General features: G+C 38.5%; 1 protein-coding gene across 4 annotated transcripts in view; it reads right to left on the bottom strand.

The window, feature by feature from the left end:
* The window catches only part of ppp1r13bb (protein phosphatase 1, regulatory subunit 13Bb), a 59704-nt gene that overhangs the window by 23110 nt on the left and 13594 nt on the right, over positions 1-23000 (bottom strand). For all 4 annotated transcript variants that reach the window (XM_058755650.1, XM_058755649.1, XM_058755648.1 and 1 more), the window contains 3 exons: positions 7712-7859; positions 5733-5852; positions 4052-4122 (listed from right to left, as the gene is read on the bottom strand). In XM_058755650.1, coding sequence (XP_058611633.1) covers positions 4052-4122; positions 5733-5852; positions 7712-7859 — 339 coding nt within the window. The remainder of the gene's footprint in view (positions 1-4051; positions 4123-5732; positions 5853-7711; positions 7860-23000) is intronic.

Below are 23000 nucleotides of genomic sequence, written 5' to 3'. Positions count from 1 at the left end.
TCATACTGGTCACTGGAAGTTCAACATGGCACCTCATGGCAAAGAACTCTGAGGATCTGAAAAAAAAGAATTGTTGCTCTACATAAAGATGGAGTAGGCTATAAGAAGATTGCCAAGGCCCTGAAACTGAGCTGCAGCACGGTGGCCAAGACCATACAGCGGTTTAACAGGACAGGTTCCACTCAGAACAGGTCTTGCCATGGTCGACCAAAGAAGTTGAGTGCACGTGCTCAGCGTCATATCCAGAGGTTGTGTTTGGGAAATAGACGTATGAGTGCTGCCAGCATTGCTGCAGAGGTTGAAGGGGTGGGGGGGGGTCAGCCTGTCAGTGCTCAGACCATAAGCTGCACACTGCTTCAAATTGGTCTGCATGGCTGTCGTCCCAGAAGGAAGCCTCTTCTAAAGATGATGCACAAGAAAGCCCGCAAACAGTTTGCTGAAGACAAGCAGACTAAGGACATGGATTACTGGAACCATGTCCTGTGGTCTGATGAGACCAAGATAAACTTATTTAGTTCAGATGGTGTCAAGCGTGTGTGGCGGCAACCAGATGAGGAGTACAAAGACAAGTATGTCTTGCCTACAGTCAAGCATGGTGGTGGGAGTGTCATGGTCTGGGGCTGCATGAGTGCTGCCGGCACTGGGGAGTAGTTCATTGAGGGAACCATGAATGCCAACATGTACTGTGACATACTGAAGCAGAGCTTGATCCCCTCCCTTCGGAGACTGGGACGCAGGGCAGTATTCCAACATGATAACGACCCCAGACACACCTCCAAGAAGACCACTGCCTTGCTAAAGAAGCTGAGGGTAAAGGTGATGGACTGGCCAAGCATGTCTCCAGACCTAAACCCTATTGAGCATCTGTGGGGCATCCTCAAATGGAAGGTGGAGGAGCGCAAGGTCTCTAACATCCACCAGCTCTGTGATGTCGTCATGGAGGAGTGGAAGAGGACTCCAGTGGCAACCTGTGAAGCTCTGGCGAACTCCATGCCCAAGAGGGTTAAGGCAGTGCTGGAAAATAATGGTGGCCACACAAAATATTGACACTTTGGGCCCAATTTGGACATTTTCACTTAAGGGTGTACTCACTTTTGTGGCCAGCGGTTTAGACATTAATGGCTGTGTGTTGAGTTATTTTGAGGGGACAGAAAATTTGCACTGTTATACAAGCTGTACACTACTTTACATTGTAGCAAAGTGTCATTTCTTCAGTGTTGTCACATGAAAAGATATAATAAAATATTTACAAAAATGTGAGGGGTGTACTCACTTCTATCAGATAGTGTATATACACACACACACACACACACACACACACACACACACATACATACATACATACAGGAGAACTCATGAGAAAAGCCAACAACTAACAAGCAATCCATAATAAACCTGAAATCATAAAGTTGCATTCAAGTTCACACCTTAATGCATAACGTTCAGTGGAAAAAAATAAGGTAGAAACTAAAAGAATAAAAGATCAAGATACATTTGAAATACTTAAAATTCATGACGAAAAGCATGAAAATAAGTCAAGAAACAGCAAAACCTGGAACATATGAAGCCCTGGAGAGAGTATCTGCCCACACACAGGAACAGCTTCAACTATATAAAACATGATCTGCCCACACAGTTCAGTGTTCTGGAGCTCATAACTCTGTATGCGTGATGGACAGACATAGTCTTCCTATATAAGCAGTGGCTCTAGCTCTATTACATACCATAGAGCAGCCTATTACCCACTTAATCTATCACAAAGACTCAACACAAGAGAAAGACTGACAGCTCTTATTACTTTCTAAGTACAATGTACCACACACAGATTCAACAACAGCTGATTTAACCATAGCAAAGCATTAGGAGCTTGTGAATGTTCAGAAATGTATTATTGAAGAGAGATCTTGCGTAGGACGGTCTCGTTATGCATTGAGAGCAAAGGCATCCTTACCTTTTAGACTGTCCCTGGGGGCACAAAGTCAGCCCCGGCTGTGTAGATGAACGAAGTGTGCAGGGATGGAGGGATGGGATGAAAGAGGAGACAAAATGAACAAGTAGAGGGGAATGACAAAGAGGACTGAAGATCCCAGCATGCACCGCCACGCTCCACTGCAGACAGGGCCACGGTGACCCTCTGACACGGCACGCGGATAGAAAGGAGACTCTCGCTAAAGAAAACAGATGGAGTGACAGCGAGAGGAAATGAGAGAAAGGGGGCCACCCACTATTTCATAAGGAGAAAAATGTTCCCTTTTACAGGCTGGCCACACATTCAGGGATTTACCCTTCTGTGAACACTGGGCGTGGTTGTGTGTGTGTGTGTGTGTGTGTGTGTGTGTGTGTGTGAGAGAGAGAGAGAGTGAGAGAGAGAGAGAGAGAGAGACAAACATCTTCAGAGAGACAGAGAAGTCAGAACAGAGAAAACAGCCCTGCTGTAAAACCACGGGGATGATCCTCTTAAATGCGGTTATGTCATGAAACGGGTGTAATCCACAAAATAATAAAGACGTAACGGGAGAATAACAACACAACAGAACGTTATGAGGTTTTAAAGAATTTGTATGTCTGTCTGTCTGTCTGTGTCTCTCTCTCTCTCACACACACACACACACACACACAGATGTCATGCTGCTGAATCAGCACAGTGTTTGTGTGCCAGTGATGACTTGCCTTGAATCCTGGGTAGGGAGGTAAGGATATTACTATAAGTACAGGGATGGGCTGCTTCTTTGGGATTGTTCATGTTTAGAAGTAGACAGACTAAGATGAGGCCAGTGGGAGAAACTCCATTAAACATCCCAAAAAAGAAAAGAAAAGGGGAAAAAAAACAGCTGTTGCGAAATATGATAGGAGTTTTGTCTTAGCTGTACTTAGCTGGAATCAGTCCAAAAGCCAGTCCTGTCCGAGGGTGGACAACAGCACGTTGTCACATTCAAAGAGAATTATTTGACATTAGCTAAGGCAAAATTTCTTCCAGGAACGGTAAAATGGTATATTATATATGTTGTTACACTCCAAAATATCTCAAAACAGAAATGTGACGCAAGCATTCTTAGCTGATTGTAAAAGGTAATGATTGAGAAGCTATCTCTTTCAGGTCAACTATTATAACGGCAAAGCAATTGTTATTCTGTCCTCACCCTCTGTTTCTTCAGTGCAGATGGCAAATTAATCCTCAGTTGTCAAACTAAACCATTTAATCAAATTATATTGAGAACATTCAGCATCATTGGCCAAACTAGCCAAATGCCACGGCTATATAAGTTAACCCTCTTGATTCACAAACAAAAGAGTAAAAATGAGAGCCATATGGCTACCTGACAAGACAGGTAGACAGGTGTGTTGTGGAATAGTCCCTAAAGGACGGCAGCACCTGTCAGAAATAAGTGTGTGCCAAGCACTGTGAAACTGGAGAGACTTCATGCCTGGGTGGCAACAGCATCACTAATCAGCTCCCACACCGACCAACTACCTGTGCCTTCACTCCATCTCTAAAGACTAAGACGGCTGTACAAAAAAAATTAAATAAAATAAAAAAAAAGCATAAATGCATTTATCCCTCATAAATGCATGTGTCTTCTTGTTCCATACGCTGGTAGTCTACAGTCATCTTTATCCCTAAAGGTGGAATTAGTTCCGCTTTCTGGAGCCTGGCTTTTCTCCTGTTGGAATCTGGGCCAGATGGTTGGAGGAGACGAGCGCAGTGGACCACTCTTTGCAGGAAGCCGATCACAAAAAGAATGAGTGATGTGACAAATGCTTATATGAAAGGAAATGGTGAGTGATTCTGGGACGTGACAGGTCTGGCTGCGTTTGGCTCGGGTTAAGAGAGAAGAACTGAATAATGTGACGTGATCGAAACGCTTCGGTACTGAAGAGTTTCAATTTCAGCCAGAACTTTGCAGCTGCTATTTTGCATTACAGTAAGCAGAAAAGCATAAGATAATATAAGCATGTGGAATTCAACCCCCCAGGATGCATTTGGAATAACCACAATGCTAAGATTAGAAAAGAAGGCCCACATTTTGATGAGGATGTGATATGAACTAACCCCGTTCTCGTTTTGCATGTCTGAGCTGCTTCCTCCTCTCCTGCTGGGCTGCTCCTGAGACTGCTGGCTCCCTAAGAGCGGAGAAATAAAATACAATGAGTCCATCAACAAAAAGCACTTTCAGTTGTGAAATATAATCATTAATGAACACAAAAAAGCATCTATATGCATTGGCTGAACGGAGACAGAATCATCACAAGACTGGAGGAAAAGTTTAAAAGCCCATTTGTTATTGCCATGTGACACTGGGAACAGAGCTTGTGCTTTTAGTAGATTACTGCCACTTTTTTCCCTCCCACACACAGGGGTTTCAGGTTTATGCCTTAATCCGTGCGGACACTCACTACAAGCCTACAATGATAGGAAAAACCTCACTGGGATGTGAACAGAAGATGGGATAAAGAAAGGGAGAAAACACTACTAAAGCGGATCATGTACATATAGCAGCATTACACTGCGTTCAGTGGGGATGCAAGCAACCCCGCCCATGGTGAAATCTCATTGGTCAAAAATCCTGCTATACACAACTGTACACTAAGATGACGTCAGTCAGTTTTATTTGTCTAGCATATGTTTCAACAAAACAGCTCTTGCAAAAATTTTTTTTTTTTACTAGTTAACATTTAGTTTGTGCTTTTTTGGTAACACTTTATTTTAAGGTGCCCTTGTTACACGTTACATGTACTTATTATTTATAATAACAATAAATTATGCATAATTACATGCAAGTAACCTTAAGCCAAACCCTAATCCTAACCATATAGTAAGAACATGTAGTTAATTAATATTTCTCAGTATTTAAATGTATAATTACACTGTAACAAGGACACCTTAAAATAAAGTGTAACCCTTTTTTATTAACATTTATAATTTAGATTTAATCTGTTCTTCTGCTTTAAAAAAAGTGGATAAAATTTTTTTAAATAAAATATAACTATATTTTTAAAATGTATCCATGTATTTATATTTTAAACAATGTACAATAGTATAACCTGTATTCATCTATCTACCTTTGGTCATTTTTATCCAATTAATCAAATAAATTCACAGATGATCAAAAATGAGCCTGAAATATTGCACAATTAACATTCTCTAAATTACCATTTTGCAATAGTTTCATTATTATATAATAGTCTCAATTTGAAAGTAATTAGTTACACATAAGCTGTATGTATTGTGCTCTTGTCTGAATGTGTGTTTGTCCACACTTGCCTTTACTGGACAGGTACAGAGGCGAAGCAAGGTGCTTGATTATATAACCAGTGACATATTACTTAAATCACTTCAGCATTGCTGCTAGAGTTTTGTAGCCTTACTCTACTTGCATGCTCAGTTTGAGATACGCTTTGAGTTCATTTCAGCTATATCACTTTAATATGGTATTTGATATGATTTTACTGTGGTACACTTATCCCAAGTGACAATACCTTGCTCACTGTAATTTGAAGGCACTGACACTTTCAAAGCTACTTTGAGATCATTCGTTTTGTGAAAAGCACAACAGAACTGAATCAGGAACAGAACCCTGCATTGTTCGGCCAGGATGTGCTTGTCTCTTTCTTTCACATGTTGGAGGCCACTGAAAAGGGAATGAAAAACATTCAGCCACTGTCAGCCAATGAGAGGAGAGCGGTAGTGGGCGAGACGTGGCCTGTAGCCAGTCAAGTGGGAGTGTTCTCACCCTGATCGCTGCTTTCAGTGGGCGAGTCTTCGTGGCGTAGGTAGAACTTCACCTCCAGCTTTCTGGGGCCCCATTTCTGAAGGTGCTCATACATCATGTGGTCAAAGGGTATGGCTCGCTCTGGAGAGGGGAAAACATGGCATTAAAACAACAAGCCACTCTAATTTTAGAAAGGTCAGAAACAATTTTTCGTTCCTCAGGAAAAAAGTTTGTAAAAAGATGAGATGGTGTGTTCACAGAGAAAGTAGGAGAGAGACCCTCTCCTGCTGAGGAGCATTTCATTCCAGTGTTACACACTTAAAGGCCACACCTGAAGAGAAAGAACAGAGGAACAGACACAGTGGGATTCAAGAGAACAAAGACGACGTGAAATTGAATCAAAAGTGGCGTCCAGCCAGAGGAATGTGGTGGGGCTGGGTGGGCAACAAAGACATGGATGGGGAAAAACAAAATTTGGACATTGCTAACAGGTGGAGGGACATCTGGAAGCCTGGCAGCCATCCAAAGGGGAATGGGATAAAACGACAGAAAAATAGAAGAAAGTATGAAAGTGGAGAATATCAGAAAAGCGCACAGGCTCAGGGACATTAACAAAGACAGTGAGTGTAGCCAAATGTAACCTAAAAAACCTGGAGCCAGATGCTTCAGCTAAATGTTTAAAAAAAAAAAGAAAAAAAAGTTTGACAATCAAACTATATGGAGAGGAACTTTATATAACTAGGTTTCGACTCGTTTAAAAGCCACAGCCATGATGCTACGATGTTGTGGATGGTTGTTCCAAAATTGTTGCTAAGGTGGTTGCTAGGTGGATGCTTACTAGTCCATGTAACCAAAACTTTGATGCGCCAAAATATTTCATAAAGACATTGTAAAAGTAACATACAAATAGAGTAATTAAATCAAAGTTTTCTGAAGATACACGATTGCTTTATTGATAAACAGATTTAATTTAGGGTTCTATTCACACAGATAGAGCACATCAAATATGGTAAATGGAAACAGCCATACATGATTGACCCGTGACAACCAATGAGGTTGAGTTTCCGTTTGCCATACGGATTACTTTTACGATCTATTTATTTTTAAATAAACGTTTTGAAGCATTAAAGCTTTGGTTGTGTGGACTTTGAGTTGAACAGATTTAGAATGACATAAGAGTGAATGAGTAATTAATGACTGAATTCAGATTTTTGGATGAACAGCTCAATCAAGTTGTGAATGTTTTAATGATCAATAAGGTACTCTAAATAAATATTAATTATCAATAATTACTGATATTCTAAATTAATTATTTTGAGAGTCTCATAGAAAAGCCTGAACCGCTGAGCACCACAATAAAAGATTTGGTGAGGCAAAATATCCACTTAGTAACCAGACACTAATGACGAATCTTGTGCAATCCATCACCTGCTGTAAAATAGCTGGGCTCATCACGATTTCAATGACAGATGCACTTCAAGATGAAAGGACACAGTGCTGATGGAAGGCCTTTTGAAAGGAGACTCCCTGAGCAAAGATAACATTTTTGGCACACAGCTGTTTATACAAATCACTATCATCAAGGGAAATGGAAAAATGAAAGAAAAAAAAAGGAACCCATCTGTCAGAACAGAAGTAGCAGTTATGTCTGAAAGGACTAAGTGAGCATGTTTTTCTTTGCAGCCAGATTCTTCAAAATACTGAGCGTGAGCGTCTTTGAGAGAATAAAAGCACTGAATGTTTTTTTACTGAAAGAAACAGCCAGGGTGGGAAGGTGAGAAAATCAGAGGATATTGGAGTCTGTACAAATGATTTTAAGTAAAGCTGAGTGCTTTCACATTGTCAATATTTTTCACTTTTTATTTTAAGAACTGTAGTCAATGAAAGACTAATTCATATCCTGCAACAGTTATTACCTACAATTACTGAGTTCACTTGCTATAAATGGATAAGGACAAGAGGGATGGGGTTACAAACATTTTTGTAATTGGGGAACTCACCATTTCCACGCCAAACCTCGGCCAGGTGGCAGCCGCTTTCTCCTGGCTCCTTACAGAACTCCACCACATCACGACACGTCGTCTCTGGAGTGATGGGCACCTCCGTCAGTGCCTGCTCCCCATCACTCAAATACACCGTTAAAATCATCTGGAAGACAAAAAGAGAATATTTTTAATATTTCATACCAAAGACTGAAAAGCAGGCATTCCCACTCACCCATAAGAACACTAGGGGGCAGTGTCATTGCTCAAAAACAACAAGCAACATTAGTCATGGATTCATTTGCTATTCAGTTATTTTCCCCCACACAACATCATGCAGTGTGTCTACATTTAAAACATTGCTTTTATGAGCTTTACCTCTTAAGAAGTTGCATACAGGAAGATATAGCACAACTATGCAGCACATTGTGTATGTTGATGAGATTCCTAGCCCCTCCCCTCAGCTATAACTCACTCTGATAGAGGGAGGAGCCTGGGCCTGTCAGATTGATAGTGACTGACAGGTGTGGTGAGCTGGTTAGTGCTGCTCTAAGTGTAGTGTGACAGAGGAGAGATGGATGGTTTGATGCAAAACGGAGAGAGACAGCGAGAAAGGCAGAAAGGAAGATAAAGAAGAGGGGTGATGTAAACATTAACTCCCTAATGAGGAGAGGAGAGCATGATCGTCTACTGTCTGCTATACCAGTGTTTCTAAACTGGTGGGTCGCGGAGTGTGCGGCCAAAGAAACGACAACAACAAAAAACGTAATTCTATGTTAATGTTTTTCTGATGAGAGACTTTTATTTTAAAAGACGTGCACGAAAGCTGTTGACACTTCTGTCTGATGCAGTTTAAGTAAAGAGTGCCTGAGAAAAACACGCTGTCCCGATTCTATGGAATGCCAATCCTGCCATAATTAGAAATAAATTAAATAAATTAAAAAAAGATATACAAAGAAATGTAAAAAAGCAAAAATAAATAAATATATAAATAGATATACAAAGTAAAAAAGCAAAAATAAATAATTTATAAATTGTATTTCCTTATTTATGCATTTTAATTTTTTTCCAATTTTATTTATTTTCACATTTCTGTATTTACGTATTTATTTCTTTATTCATTTCTACATTTCTTTGTCCGTAGGGTAATGAGGGCGGCGTATTTTACCTCAGGGATAGCAATCGAGCCAGAGTAGTCGAGGGGTAAGCTTTGAGGCCACAGTGACACCTTGTGGTGCCCAAACGAAGTACAAGAAGTGTAGCCTACATGACGCGCCTGTTGATAGTGTGGGATGAATGACCTAGATGGGCAATATGGCCAAAATCACGGGTTATTATTTCAGCTTCACGTGGGGGTTTGTTTCGGCTGGGAAATGTTTAATATCAGATTGCACGCATTATTTAATTGATTGACATATTTCTGCCTTCAAAATTTAAAACATTAATTTCATAACATTGTATGCATTTGTAGGCTAATTGCAGTGTAAATGCATTCAGTAATGATGGCTCTGGTGGCTTTTGTTGACACTGATTGGATTTTTACTAGTAACAGCCCTTTATTATTTTAACTGAATTTATCGATTGGAATTAAGAACGAGGCATTCCATATTCATGATGCATACATTTAATACGTTTTTTTTTTAAATGCCCCTGGACATCAGTTTACGGGTTTGTTTCTGATGCTGTCAATGTTGTTTTTGGTTTTTGGTTACATTAAAAAAAAAAATGCAGTTAGCTCAAAAAGCTGAGGGCACACGACAGGCGCTGTTTGGATGAGCATGATGCTTGTATGTTCAATGCATGACGTGTGTGTTTCACTAGCTCCGTTCTCATGGACACATTTTGTTTGACCTAATTCTGGATATTTCCAGCCTAAGACATGTGATTAATCCGTATGTGTCTACACCAAGAGAACCCATTATAATCAGTTGATGCGGTGACTGTCCACAAGGGAAGTGGCTTGAGGCGACAAATCTTCTACAGTAACTGATGCCGCCTCCTATTCCGAATCTTGGAAACATGCGTTGTATGCGTTTAAAGTGAAACCTAAAAAAAAAAACAGCGCACATAAGAAAGCGATTGCAGGCTTTAGCGAATTTCAGCAAATGCACGCAATCACAGATGAAGATCACTTCTCAGCCGAAACAACCCCCCACGTGAAACTGAAATAATAACCCGTGATATAAGATTTTGGCCATATTGCCCATCTAGGTCATTCATCCCACACTATCAAGAGGCGCATCATTCAGAGCTGGGTAGATTACTTACAAATTGTAATCCGTTACTGATTCCAGATTACATGACAAAAATTGTAGTCAGTAACGTAATACGTTACATTACACATTTTAGGTAATATAATCAGATTACTTTTGATTTAACTCGTTTATCACATTGATTTAATTAGCATTATCTTGTACCATAATGATGGAAAAAATGCAAAGTGTAAGAAAACTTCATTGTAATTTACAACATTATATTACATCAAGGTTTCCCAAACTAGGGTTTGTAAAGGAACTGCAGGGGGGTTGTGAGTTTAATGAAAAGCTGACAATTAATTAAATCATAAAATAATTAAAATGAAAATAAATACATTTTAAAACAAACTCCCTTTCGAGGAAAGTCTCTTAACTCGGTATCCCTATTTGCAAGGCTTCCGGGCAGCTCGTACAAGACCTATCTTAATGAATGGGGGAATCCTGACATCTCAAAAACTACTTGTTGAACTCACAATTAAATGCCATGTCAAATCAGCAACAAAAATCTGAAATTAATTACCCCATGAATGTTGTTTCTTATGCTAAATAGCGTTTAAAAAGCTTATTTTTCAGGCTAGACCAGCCAATGTGCATGTGGAGTCATAACGTGCTTAAGACTGTGCATGTGCATTGGCTGGTCTAGTTAGGTTTCTATGGGAAATTTGGCTCTTTTATTTAGAATGTGGGACTATTCCTCCATATTGCGCGTTGCAGTTTCTCCCATTCATAAGGAGTAAATAAAACACTTACTAAAAAAGATGAAATATTTTTATTTACCTGCATGCCATGTGATCATTAAATCAACAAAGAAACCGTGAACATGCAAATGTGATAATTATTGAAATATTTATTTTTAAATCTCAGGGGTACTTCAAGCTAATATATTTGGTGAATAAGGTTTAGATGACAAAAAGTTTTGGAATACCTGCATTGCATGTAACTAAGAAATAACATTAATATGTGCATTTTAATTAGTTATAATTAATAATACATGGTTAAAAAAAAAACTACAGAGTAATAATTCAAATAAAAATGAATGTGTGTTCATCAGTAGTTGATGCAATATTGAAACCATTCTTAAACCTGAAATGATTTTTGTAAATCCAGTGGTCAAATTCTTTCACCACCTGACTAATGATGACTGATCTTTGTGTGAATGTCCACAAAACTGGACTATATATACACATATATAATCGGTAGGTTATTTTAGAAAGGAAAATTTAAAAAAGATGAAAAAGATAAATTAGGGAGAATCAATGAATTATGAATAATTTATTGCTATTATGTGAATAATATGTAATCATGTAATCCATAAAGTAACTGTAGTCTGATTACGATTATTTTAAAGTGTAACTTACTCTAAATACAAGTTCTTAACTTTTGGAATCTGATTACGTAATCCAGATTACATGTAATCAATTACTACCCAGCTCTACGCGTCATGTAGGCTACACTTCTTGTACTTCGTTTGGGCACCACAAGGTGTCACTGTGGCCTCAAAGCTTACCCCTCTATAGAAATAAATAAATGTGGAAATAAATAAATAAATAAATACGTAAATGTGAAAATAAATAAAAGTGGAAATAAGTGTATAAATAAAAAAAAAGAGAAGAAATAAATGTGGAAATTAAAAAACAAAACAAATAAGGAAATAAAAATGATATGTAATTATCTATTTTTGCTTTTTTAGATTTCTTTGTCTATTTCTTTAATTATTTATTTATTTCTAATTATGGCAGGATTGGCATTCCACACGATTCAGTATCTGCGGTCAGATGAGATGTTGACAGGTTTAATGTCAGTGTCATTATTCTATCATTATTTTTGTAAGTCTCTCACTTCAGAAAAGCGAACTATCCTGTCCTGCCAGATGTTATACTGTGCCCTATTCATTCAGGGGTAGTCGTGGCCTAATGGTTAGGGAGTCGGGCTTGTAACCTGAAGATTGCTGGTTCGATTCCCGCACCTGCAGGAATTGAAGGTGGGGATTGTGAATGAACAGCACTCTCTCCACCTTCGATACCATGACTAAGGTGCCCTTGAGCAAGGCACCGAACCCCTAATTGCTCCCCGGGCGCTGGAGTAAGGCTGCCCACTGCTCCGGGTGTGTGTTCACTGTGTCTGTGTGTGTGTTCACTGTGTCTGTGTGTGTGTTCACTGTGTCTGTGTCTGTGTCTGTGTGTGTGTGTGTGTGTGTGTGTGTGTGTGTGTGTGTGTTCACTACTCACTGCTGTGTGTGTGCACTTGGATGGGTTAAATGCAGAGCACCATTTCGAGTATGGGTCACCATACTTGACAATACGTCACGACTTAACTTAATTCAGGAGCTTTCCACGTTTTATTAACAGTTCATGTTAGTATTGTATATTCACCATGGTAACTGTTTCCATAACCCAAAAATGTTATTTTCACTTTGTGTCATTTTGTATATGTTTAAATGACTGTGGTGGCTCATACCAACTGTATTAACAAAAACTAATTTGGGACTGCTATTTAATAGCCTTACCTTATAGGCTGTTTATTCAGTATTAGTCATATTCTTAACTTCTTATCTTAATTTTTGTGAAATGAATTTGCTTTGTTTTTGTTTTTTAACAAATTATATTACATATACAGTATATATATAAACGTGTAATATATATTAAAATATATATATATATATATATATATATATATATATATATTAAATATAAAAACTTGGGTCCCAAGGCCAAACCAGTTGAGAACCACTGTGCTATACGGTACTGCACTGCCACTTTCAGACAAGTATTTAATCAAACACACTATTCCAAACAGTGTCCTTTTACCATCCTTGATATGAGTGAGCATGGACCAAAAAAAGGACACTTCATGAAATGTGTCACTGTGCTGCCTGGCAGAGAGTAGAAGACAGATTCATTACGTCAACCATCACGCAATCATCTCGACCGGTCACAACAGAGATCAGTGATATGGCCAGTATGACACACGTGACATTTCTCAAGATAGACAAAAGGGCATCAGGATTACGTGGCTGGGGAAACCTTTGTGTGTGTTATATAAGTCTAAAATATTACATTACCTGGCATAATTGTAAATGAGGAGTATAAGCCAGACCTTTGTGTGGTGCTGAGTCTTAAGAGAGAAGCAAGTATGTCCAAGACAACTTGATAAATCACCCATAGCTAAACAAATACCCATTTTGGCCCTGAGGTCGTAAAGTGTGTTTGAAAAAGTTTAATATAAGTAATATATTACTGGTTACCAAGTCAGATACCATTTCCATCACATCTCAAATGATTTAGTGTTTTTAATAACACTGTAATGGAAATTACATTTTAAATATGTGGACTAATCTGTCAGTCTAATCAAGGCTAATTTTTATAGCTAGCTAGCTAGCTAGCATGTATCCTAAATATACACATTCATACTTTTAGTGTAATTTGACAAATATTTACAGCCTGAAAACACCACAAATATTCGGCTCACATATATTTACCTTCTCTTTTCATTTTCTTCACAAGTCACATGTAAGAAAGTTTTATTGTGGACATAGACATTATTGATTTAGTCTCAATGACTGCTAGTTGGGTGGGTTAAGAACACTCCTACCAGTATTAGTGCACTAATGAACACTAACTTCATACCCTAAGTGTGTCTGAGATGTGCAATTCTTACAAAACCTACGTAAATCCCCTCTTCCCCCAAAGCACCCAGGAAGGCCAACCCTACATTATTTTCTCTTGAATGGAAGGCAGTTCAAAACGCAGGTATGTAGGAGAAGGAGCTCTTGCGCTGAAGCAAACCTGTCAAATGTAGAAACCCCATACTGACATTCTTTTGTGCATAGAGTTGAAAGCAACAATTGGATCAGGTCAGTTTCAATGAACTCTGTGTGGAGCAACACTAGGACCGAAATATTTAGCCCACATACAAGGTTTTTTGAAACCCCAAAATGACTCTGTGTGTTCACGCAACAATGGATTTTGTGTGCCGCAACACTAGAATGGAAACATGTAGGCTGTGCACAAAGAATGTGTGTGTGAAGGACAAAGAAAGGTGCAAACTAAAACCGCAGGGAGAACAAAACACACAAGTGCACATGGGTCCAAATGACCTGCGGAAAAGCTGGATAATCTGAGGAAAGCCTCTCAGAGAAGATATAAAACACTGCAAACACAAACAGGGAACATGGATATTGGGTTCACAAGAAAGAGTCAAACAGGACTACTACTTTATGTGGGTTTAAACACTAACTAAAAACAAATCTACAAAGAAAATGTCTAACTTGGTCTAAATGATTCCTTGTACCGTTACTCAGCGAATATGCTATGCTGCTGCTAAATCTACAGCACAACAAAAATTTATTTTGAGTGGAGTCTGTTGTCTAGGCTCAATGTGAAATGACTGTGTCACAAAATGGTACAAAGACAATAAATGCATGACTATTGCATTTTCCTCACTGACTGCATGCAAAAAAACAACACTAGCGTCTGATTCACAAACAAATGGTGCTTATGTACGGTCTTTTTTAAATAAATTGAACAGAAATTCTAACAAACACAATCTTTTGATCGGAGTCAGAATGAATGACTCACTCAAAACAAAATTTAATTAAAGATTCCCATTCCCAAGAGTTTGTTTGTAAAAAAATAAAATAAAATAATAATAAATTAAATCTGCAAGCAGCGTTGACGGTCCCAAGCCATCAGAGCAAAAGCCACCCTGGTGGCATCAGGAAAACGGTGCAGAGCAGGCACATACATTTACAGTAACCCTCTGGCAGTCTGGACTTAAAGGTTACAGCAATGAAAGGGTTACATTATAAGATCAAGATGCACATACACACACAGAACAACATATACAACTTTGGTAACACTTTAAATTGCAGTTTCATTTGTTAACTAAATATATTAGTTTACATGAACAATAATTATATAGCATTTATAAATATGAATTAAAATTAAGTTCAAAATGTACCATTACATTATTCAAATTTAAAGTTGTATCTGTTAACATTAGTTAACAGTGTAAATTAACATGAACATTAATACTTTTATTAACTAAAATAAATAAATAATTGCTCTAAAAATATAGTAGTCAACAGTTGAAGTGGATCAAAAAGTACAAAAAGTTGTCCTAAGACAAGAATGGGTATTGTTTTGGTGTTAGGACAACTTTGATGAAAGGTTGTGATTCATTTCAAATGTTGACTTGTGTATGTTGTTCATTGTTAGTTCATGTTATTTAATGCATTAATGTTACCAATAGAGACCTTTGTTACCAACACTTTTTATGGTCTTCAACCATTTTTTAAAAAGTATTTTAATGATTTATAAGCATTTGTGAAATAATTATATAAAACTATACTACCATATTAAAGTTATTCTAACTAACTGAACTGAGCAGTAAAGGCTTAAAATATTTCCTATCCTATCAGTGAGAGAGGATAGGATACATAAAACTTGTAAATATTTAGCTTAAATAAATAAATAAAAATTATATTATATATATAATTTTTTTTTAAAGCTCTATAAGCGTTTCTAAAATAATTATGTAAAATTATGTAAAAGTATACTGACCGTAAAGTACATATCAACCGATTCTATGCATTATTTTTCATTCTTATACATTAAGAATGAGCTAAACAAGGTTAGGGTTAAAAGATTTAATATCCCGTGACTCTGGTGGTCAACCTTGGTATTACAGTCTTCATCTGTCAGCTATGATGCGTGATAGTTTTAATTTTTTGTTGGCCCCTGAGCATGATACATTTATGAAGCTAAGCATGTTTCCAAAGAATTACTTGTTCTCCATATGTAAAAAGTTTTGAAGAGTTTGGATTGTGCACTTTAAAGATTTGAGAAAATATCGGTTTCCTTTTTTACTGTTATTTTAAAAGGTCCCATGGCATGAAAATGTCACTTTATGAGGTTTTTTAACATTAATATGAGTTCCCCTAGCCTGACTATGGTCCCCCAGTGGCTAGAAATGGCGAAGGTGTAAACCGAGCCCTGGGTATCCTGCTTCTGGCCCAATCTGGAATCTTCCCTTTATGTCGTCATACGGGGAAAGGTTACCTCCCCTTTCTCTGCTTTGCCCGCCCATGAGAAAATGAGCTACTACCATGTGAGGAGAGCGCAATATTTTTTTTCGAGAGAGAGACATCATGGCTTGCAAACGAGCGAAGCATGACAGTTGCTCAGTGTTTGGATGTACAAATGAACACCTAAGTATGTGTACAGTGTTTCCCACAGACTTGGACTATTTGTGGCGGCTTATATGCAAATTCATTCTCTGCCAGCAGGAGGCGCTTTTAGAGCGCGGAGATAGCGGTTTCCGCGGTAACGCTGTACACAAAGCAGAGCTCCACTCACAAATGCTGCTTTATCAGACATTGCATGCAAAATGAAATGAAAATGACATCACAAATTTTCTGAAAACAGTTGGTTTCCTTCAGAAATACAGTGATATAAAAACACCTGCACTGTTTCGATTTTGAAAAGCTGGTTAAGGCCACACACCCACCCTCCACCTTGCCCCGCCTCTCTCCTCCTCATTAGCATTTAAAGCTACAGACACAGAATGGCACGTCCTAAGGAAAGCTCATTGTGGGACTGGCTCGTAGTGGCTGAAATTCTGCACTAAGGCTGAATTTCGGGAAAGAGACTTCAGATACAGTACTAGGGACCACTTAGGCCTATATAAAAGCATCCAAAAAGCAGCATGTCATGGGACCTTTAATAAATTGCCATGGTAACACCATATAAGATATCCAAAATCGGTTTGCAGTTTAGGTTCCTCGATGTGTTGGCATCATGTTGACAAATTTTGGTGTGAATTGCCTGATTCTCCTGGTCAGAGTATGCAAAATTCCACAGCCTGATTTTTCCAAAAAATTCTCACATTCAAATCAAAATAGTCGACTTCCTGTTGGTCGCAGCCGATGACTGTAAATTAGAAAGTTTTCCGACTTGATGAGAACAATATATGTACAGAGTTTGGTGACTGTAGCTAAAACTAACCCCCTAACCTTTGTCAAAAGTTGACGCTATAGAGTGCCTCTTCCACGTCCATTTATGAGCTTTTGCCAGTGTCTAACTATCATTAATACTGATGTGTGTGTCGAGTTTCATGAAATTTTAAGCATGTTAAGTGCCTCAAAAACACCATAAAACAATATTAAAGTTTGTCATGTTAAAGTTTGGCACTTAAAGCAACAGCCTTTAAGTTATTAGAAATCCCTTCTGGTGAAATTTGATGAAAATTGAGTAAAAATAAGAGGCTGGTTTCAAAGCATTTTGAAAATGACACTTCCTGCTGCCAGTTGGTGGCGCTATAACTTTGACTCCTAATAGTCACAGCTATGTGATGGCATTATATAACGAACAAACTAATGAAGTTTAAACAAAATCAGACAAAGTGTGTAAAAGTTATTAAGACACTTCCTATTTCTCATTTCTCACCATAACTTTGTCGCCTCGCCACAGCCAAACCATTAGAGATATCAAAAATCTAAATTTTGCATCCCCGATGTCTTGAGATCACGTTGACAGAGTTTGCAATCAATGAAATATCGTAGGATGTGTTGCAAATTCCAGAGCATGCGCTTTTCACACAGCCTTGAATAGATTAGGCGGAGCCTATGACATGCAGAGCGAAAGTTGTTCGGCTCAATGAGATCTGTGTGTGTACCAAGTTTCATATGTATACGTGCAAGTATGTAGGAGCTATGCAGCAAGATTTCAGACTGGATCGCTGTAGAACCTCTGTGCCACGCCCGGGTTCCACCCTCTGCAGCGTCCTAATGATAGCAGATTCCAATGTGTGCCAATTTTCAAGAGTTTTTGTTAAGGCCCCCAAAAAGCCCCGGATAGTCGAAAAAATAAAAATAAAATAATAATCCTTAGAAAAACAATAGGGTAAGGACCAACAGAAGAGAGAGAGGGTGCAGGTGCTGCAAAAACAATAATGTAGAAAACACCTGTCAGCAATAAGTTGGCATTACAAAAGCTTGTGAGAGAGAGAGAAACACACTTTTGTTTAGCTTATTTAAAAATTCACCATGCCTGACAGATAACGTAAGGTTAGTCATTATGTCAAGGTCTCAAGCGGTGCAGAGAAATGCAAGAGACAAACACATTGGGTCGCACTTTTGCATTCAGCATACGCACTGTTGCTGCATCAAACAGAGTGACACGTTTATCTGAGCACCGGCACCAACCACAGCCAACTTCTGCGGAAGATACACACACAGAGTGCTAGATAAAGTCCCAATGAGTTATATTGTCAAAAGGGATTTCAGTAAACAATAAATGCGCACATCATTCATCATGAATGTTCTGAGGTTTGCTTGTACTTCTAATATAACCGCTCCACTGATCTAAAGTAATGCCATTAAGATCAAGTATTGTTTTAAAACATAATTGGTAATAAGGATGAGGACAATTAAAGTGGTTTCTAGAAAGGAATAAGTCAGTTTTATTGGATGAAATGGATCGGATTCAGGAAGCTATGGCAAGAGAAACACACAAAAAGGCTTGAAAGAACTCTGGAGCCCAGGATTCTACATAAAACACAGCAGATTTCCACAGAATTTAAAACGACATGCTTTACAATGTTCTACACATATCCCGTTCCACTGTCTATTAAATATTTATTTGGTAAAATACAGACAATAGTGCAGCACTCACAGTGCATAGAACATGTTTAACCGTATTAAAAAAAATAAAATTCTTTAAAGGGGTCATATGATGCGATTTCAATCTGTTCATGCATAGATGAGATCCCTAAAGTTGCAAAGACTAAAGTCTCAAACCCAAAGAGATATTCTTTATAAAAGTTAAGACTCGTCCACACCCCCCTAAAATGGCTCATTCAAACACGACCCCACATGTCTACGTCACGATGTGGAAATATTTGCGTAATGTCGCCCAAATGTTCACGCAAAGAAAGGCGGCGTGGTTTCAGTAACCGCAGTAGTGTTGATGCAGACATGTCAGGGAGAGGCTGTGTGTTTCTATGCAAAACCAAAAGCACTTTATTTAGCCTTCCGAAAGTAGATGCAATTAGGAATCACTGGTTAAGATTTGTTTACAACACAACCCAAATGTTCGAATTTGTGAAAATGCATTTTATGGACGACAGTTTCGTGAACCTAGTTGAGTACAAGGCTGGCTGTGCACGAAGGCTATTTCTAAAGAAAAAAAATTGCTATGACAATCTGGCGCTTCTGAATCAGCGACTGTAAGTTTTGTTATTAGTTCAAGAATTTGTTATTGACTGTTCAAATGCGGAGTTTTGTGCGTAACGCGTCGTGAGTGTGAGTGTGAGTGTGTATCAGGGTCACATCACAGCGGAGTGTACAGCCCGTCAGAAATCGTCTTAACCGCGGCTTGTGTACTGCAAATACATACTAGCATCATCACTGTGTCTGTCACACGATTCTGTTCCCCTTTCAGGCTTGAACTGATAAAACTAACTTGAAAGCTGAAGCTCGCGATTATGGTAAGGGGCGTTACATTTCCGACATGTGCTTGTGGTGTTCGGCCAATCACAATACACTGGGTCAGTTGGCCAATCAGAGCAGACTGCACTTGTTGGAAGGAGGGGCTTTGTTGAAAACAACGCGTTTGAGATAGGTGGGGCATAGAGGGACTACAATAATGTACAGTATTTGAAAAATAATGTGTTTTTTGAACATTAAAGCATGTCAACATTCTGTTACACCAAATAATGATCTTTAAAATAGCATCATATGACCCCTTTAAAAGCAACACGCATAGAAAGTGAAAAAGACAGACTTGGAAGAGGGATCTGAATTTCTGGATACTGAGCACAAAACAGGCAGAATGACAAAGGTCTAGGATAGAAGTATGAAAACCTTCGTACAGCCAAGTTTGAAGTAATGAACATGTACAATTTGAATGTGACCGCAGATGTAGATATGAAAATTCCTGAAAAAAAGGACTGAAATCATGATTAGAAAAATGGTCTCATATGGTTTTCTAATGAAAATAATCTGTTGAGTTCTGAAGTCCGATCTTTCCAGCTAAGTGATAGGATCTGTTATCCAAGTAAGATAAACAGAGGTGCAGAAATCCCCATCTCAGTCAGTGTGAAGAAGAGCATCACTGGCATTCTTGGCCAGTGACTGTATGACACACAAAAGAAAGTTCAAGCATTTTGTCCTCACACCAGCTCAGGTTTCTGCTTTTCATCAGAGGGGAAAAAAAGTTGTCTACTTCTCCATCTCTTACTGCTTTTACAGGATTACGTCCGGTCTGAATTCTGTGCCCGTTCATACCTAATTGAAAATAAATGGTGTCTTAGAAGGTAACTTTTACAGAGCAGGTCACAGTGATATATCTCCTCTCCCCTTTCTTCTGCTGTATGTCTGTCCATAAGAAAAGTCTCCTCGCCTGCTAGAAACCAAAGGTGTGGGAGAAATGCATAACAATAACACTGTATTGAACAGACTCATCAAATTAAAGTCAGTTAAATTAATAAAAAGTATTTATTAATTTATAATAATAGGTTTACTTTGCCAATTATATTTACCTGGAACATAAACATTTTCAGAGCACCTTCCACTTTTGGTCCAAACACAACATAAATATTATTAATTTGGAATGAAGGACAACTTTAGTTCCTTTGTTTAGTTGTGTTACATTATACTAGCTTTGACCAATATTGATTCCTTGACGAATCAAAAGCTTGTGCATCACAATAGTAACAGGAAAAGTGTTAATACCCAGTCAGAGAATCACAACCTATTGTTTTGCTACACAACACACCATGCTTCATTTTAAAAAGAAGATGCTTTTGGTTTAGTTTTTTCCAAAAGCATCAGTTTGCATCATCTAAATTTAAAAATCCTCTTGGTGGCACCAAAAGACCAAAATTTTTAATCAGAGAAATGTGGCGAGGGGTGCACCAAGGCACATTTGAGGTTATTTCAGTTAGAAATGTAAATATGGACCCTCGTAACCACTAAATTTAAACATTTTATTAAAAAGCTATGTATAGCACATCAACTTTTAAGCTCTAGGCTACATCTAAACCATTCATCTGCGAGTATCTGTAAGAACCAAGTCCTGCAATATTATCGCCAGCCGCCTTCTTGCATGTGTGTAACGGAGAGATCTGCTCGAGTAAGCATCCAGCCTACTGGTTTCAGATCTCATAAAAAATGTCTTCAAATGTTGAATACTAAAGCTGATTTCACTTGAAATGCTCGAGCGGGTCAAAAATATCACAACGCTGCAGCACTCCAGCAAATAAAGCGGAAACGAAAAAACCTGCATGTCACAGTTTACAATCTTATTCTCTTGAAAAGTTAATAAACGTCACCTCGGAAAACCAAATTCTTCCTTTCAGCACAGGAAGAGGGCATATATAATTCAGATGTCCAGACAGTCAACTCTTACTTGATTAATCTGACCAATGAAAATGAATAATGACCGCTTCTGCCAGCAGAGATGAGAACATCTAGACCCCCAAATCTTTGCTGGCCCCACAACTTCCCTCCCCTGTCGCTATCTTAATATATCCAATCAGATCCATAATGCTAAAGCAATTCTATTAAGGGCAATATGACAAAGCCTAGCAGACAGAGATGGAGAACAAAAACCAATGACCGTCTTGGCACAGAGTGTATGAAACCATGCAAGAGATTGGTGACTTTTTGGCAGGAGAACTAGACAACATTTTTATGATTAGAGTTATAGTCTCACTGAAAGGCTGTACTATATGTACTATACAATACTGTCAGCAACAATTTTGGATTAATAAAGAAAGTAGCTCATATGGTCATCACTTCTGAGAAGAATTAACAAATTTCTCACTAATTTAAAATACAGACGTGTTACTAGCACTGACTGACTTACTACCTGAACTACTTGTGATGAAGACTTCATGAGAACACCTAAATGATTTTGCTGTCCAGCCGTATCTGAGAGGCATAGGTTAGTATTAACATTTTACCCCTCTCATCTCTAAGCAGGACATCTATTTGCATCACCTTTCCCCACTTAGATGCAGTCCGTCTTCTCCTGGCCTCTCTCTTCAGCTGCCGGGCATGCTCCTTGCTCCAGGTTTTATCTCCAGGTTTGATAGACAAGCTGACCAGGCCTCGAAGAACAATAGTCACAAACTTCTTCATGTTGCAGGAATCGCTCGTAGCACTACAGCAAACACATCCTTTGAATGTGTCTCGTTCAAACCCACTCAGTAACAGTAGCAGGCAAGGGTTCCCTGCAGCGAAAAGCCTTCAGTAGTCACGCTAGCTGTGTGACTGCTGAGAGCAAGAGAGCGTGTGAGTGAGAGAAAAAGAAAAATCAGAGGAAGACGACAGAGGGAGGGTGCTTCTCTCATCAGAATTGAAGGGTGCGTCACCAGGTCCCCTCCAGAATAAGGCTCCCTTGAGAAAGCGGATGGCTGCACCCCAGACTGGAGGCGGTTGATGGGTGCATGCCGTAAAGGATGGGACTAAGATCAGACAAGTATATCATGACCTGTAAAAACTGAGTGCGAGATGTTCAACTAAATCAACTGAACAGCACAGAACACCGATTACCCCATGATTAAACTAAACAGGTTTACTAACATAAAACATATGTGGGAGTTTTTGAGATTACAATTGCCCAATTTGATAAAGTATAAAAGTGAATTATACAAATGTTTTGCAGGACTCTATATTGCAAGAAAAAATTTAATACTAACAATTCATGAACATACCAATTGGACCATTGGTCTGTGCTGCACCGACACAATCTTCTACTCTCAAATATAAAATGTGTTTATTTATTATTGATGCTGCCATGTTAAAAAGCCATGAAAAGATGGAAGAGTTGAAACATCAAGATAAAAAGAATGAAAATGAAATGACAGACAAATTTTAATAATACATGCTAAAGTGTTCCTGGAATTATCCTCTTTTGAGAATAAAATCTGTGAAACTCAAAAGCCATATGATGCCCTCGAGAGACAGACATTGTTACAAACCCTAAAAAGATTGGCTTAACATATTTAATGCAGGCAGATAACTCCGTGAAATGCATACAATTTAACTT

Source organism: Onychostoma macrolepis, chromosome 20, assembly GCF_012432095.1.
Source record: "Onychostoma macrolepis isolate SWU-2019 chromosome 20, ASM1243209v1, whole genome shotgun sequence".
Lineage (NCBI taxonomy): Eukaryota > Metazoa > Chordata > Actinopteri > Cypriniformes > Cyprinidae > Onychostoma > Onychostoma macrolepis.
The sequence above is the reverse complement of the archived record's forward strand: the minus strand, read 5'-3'. Positions and strand labels throughout refer to the sequence as shown.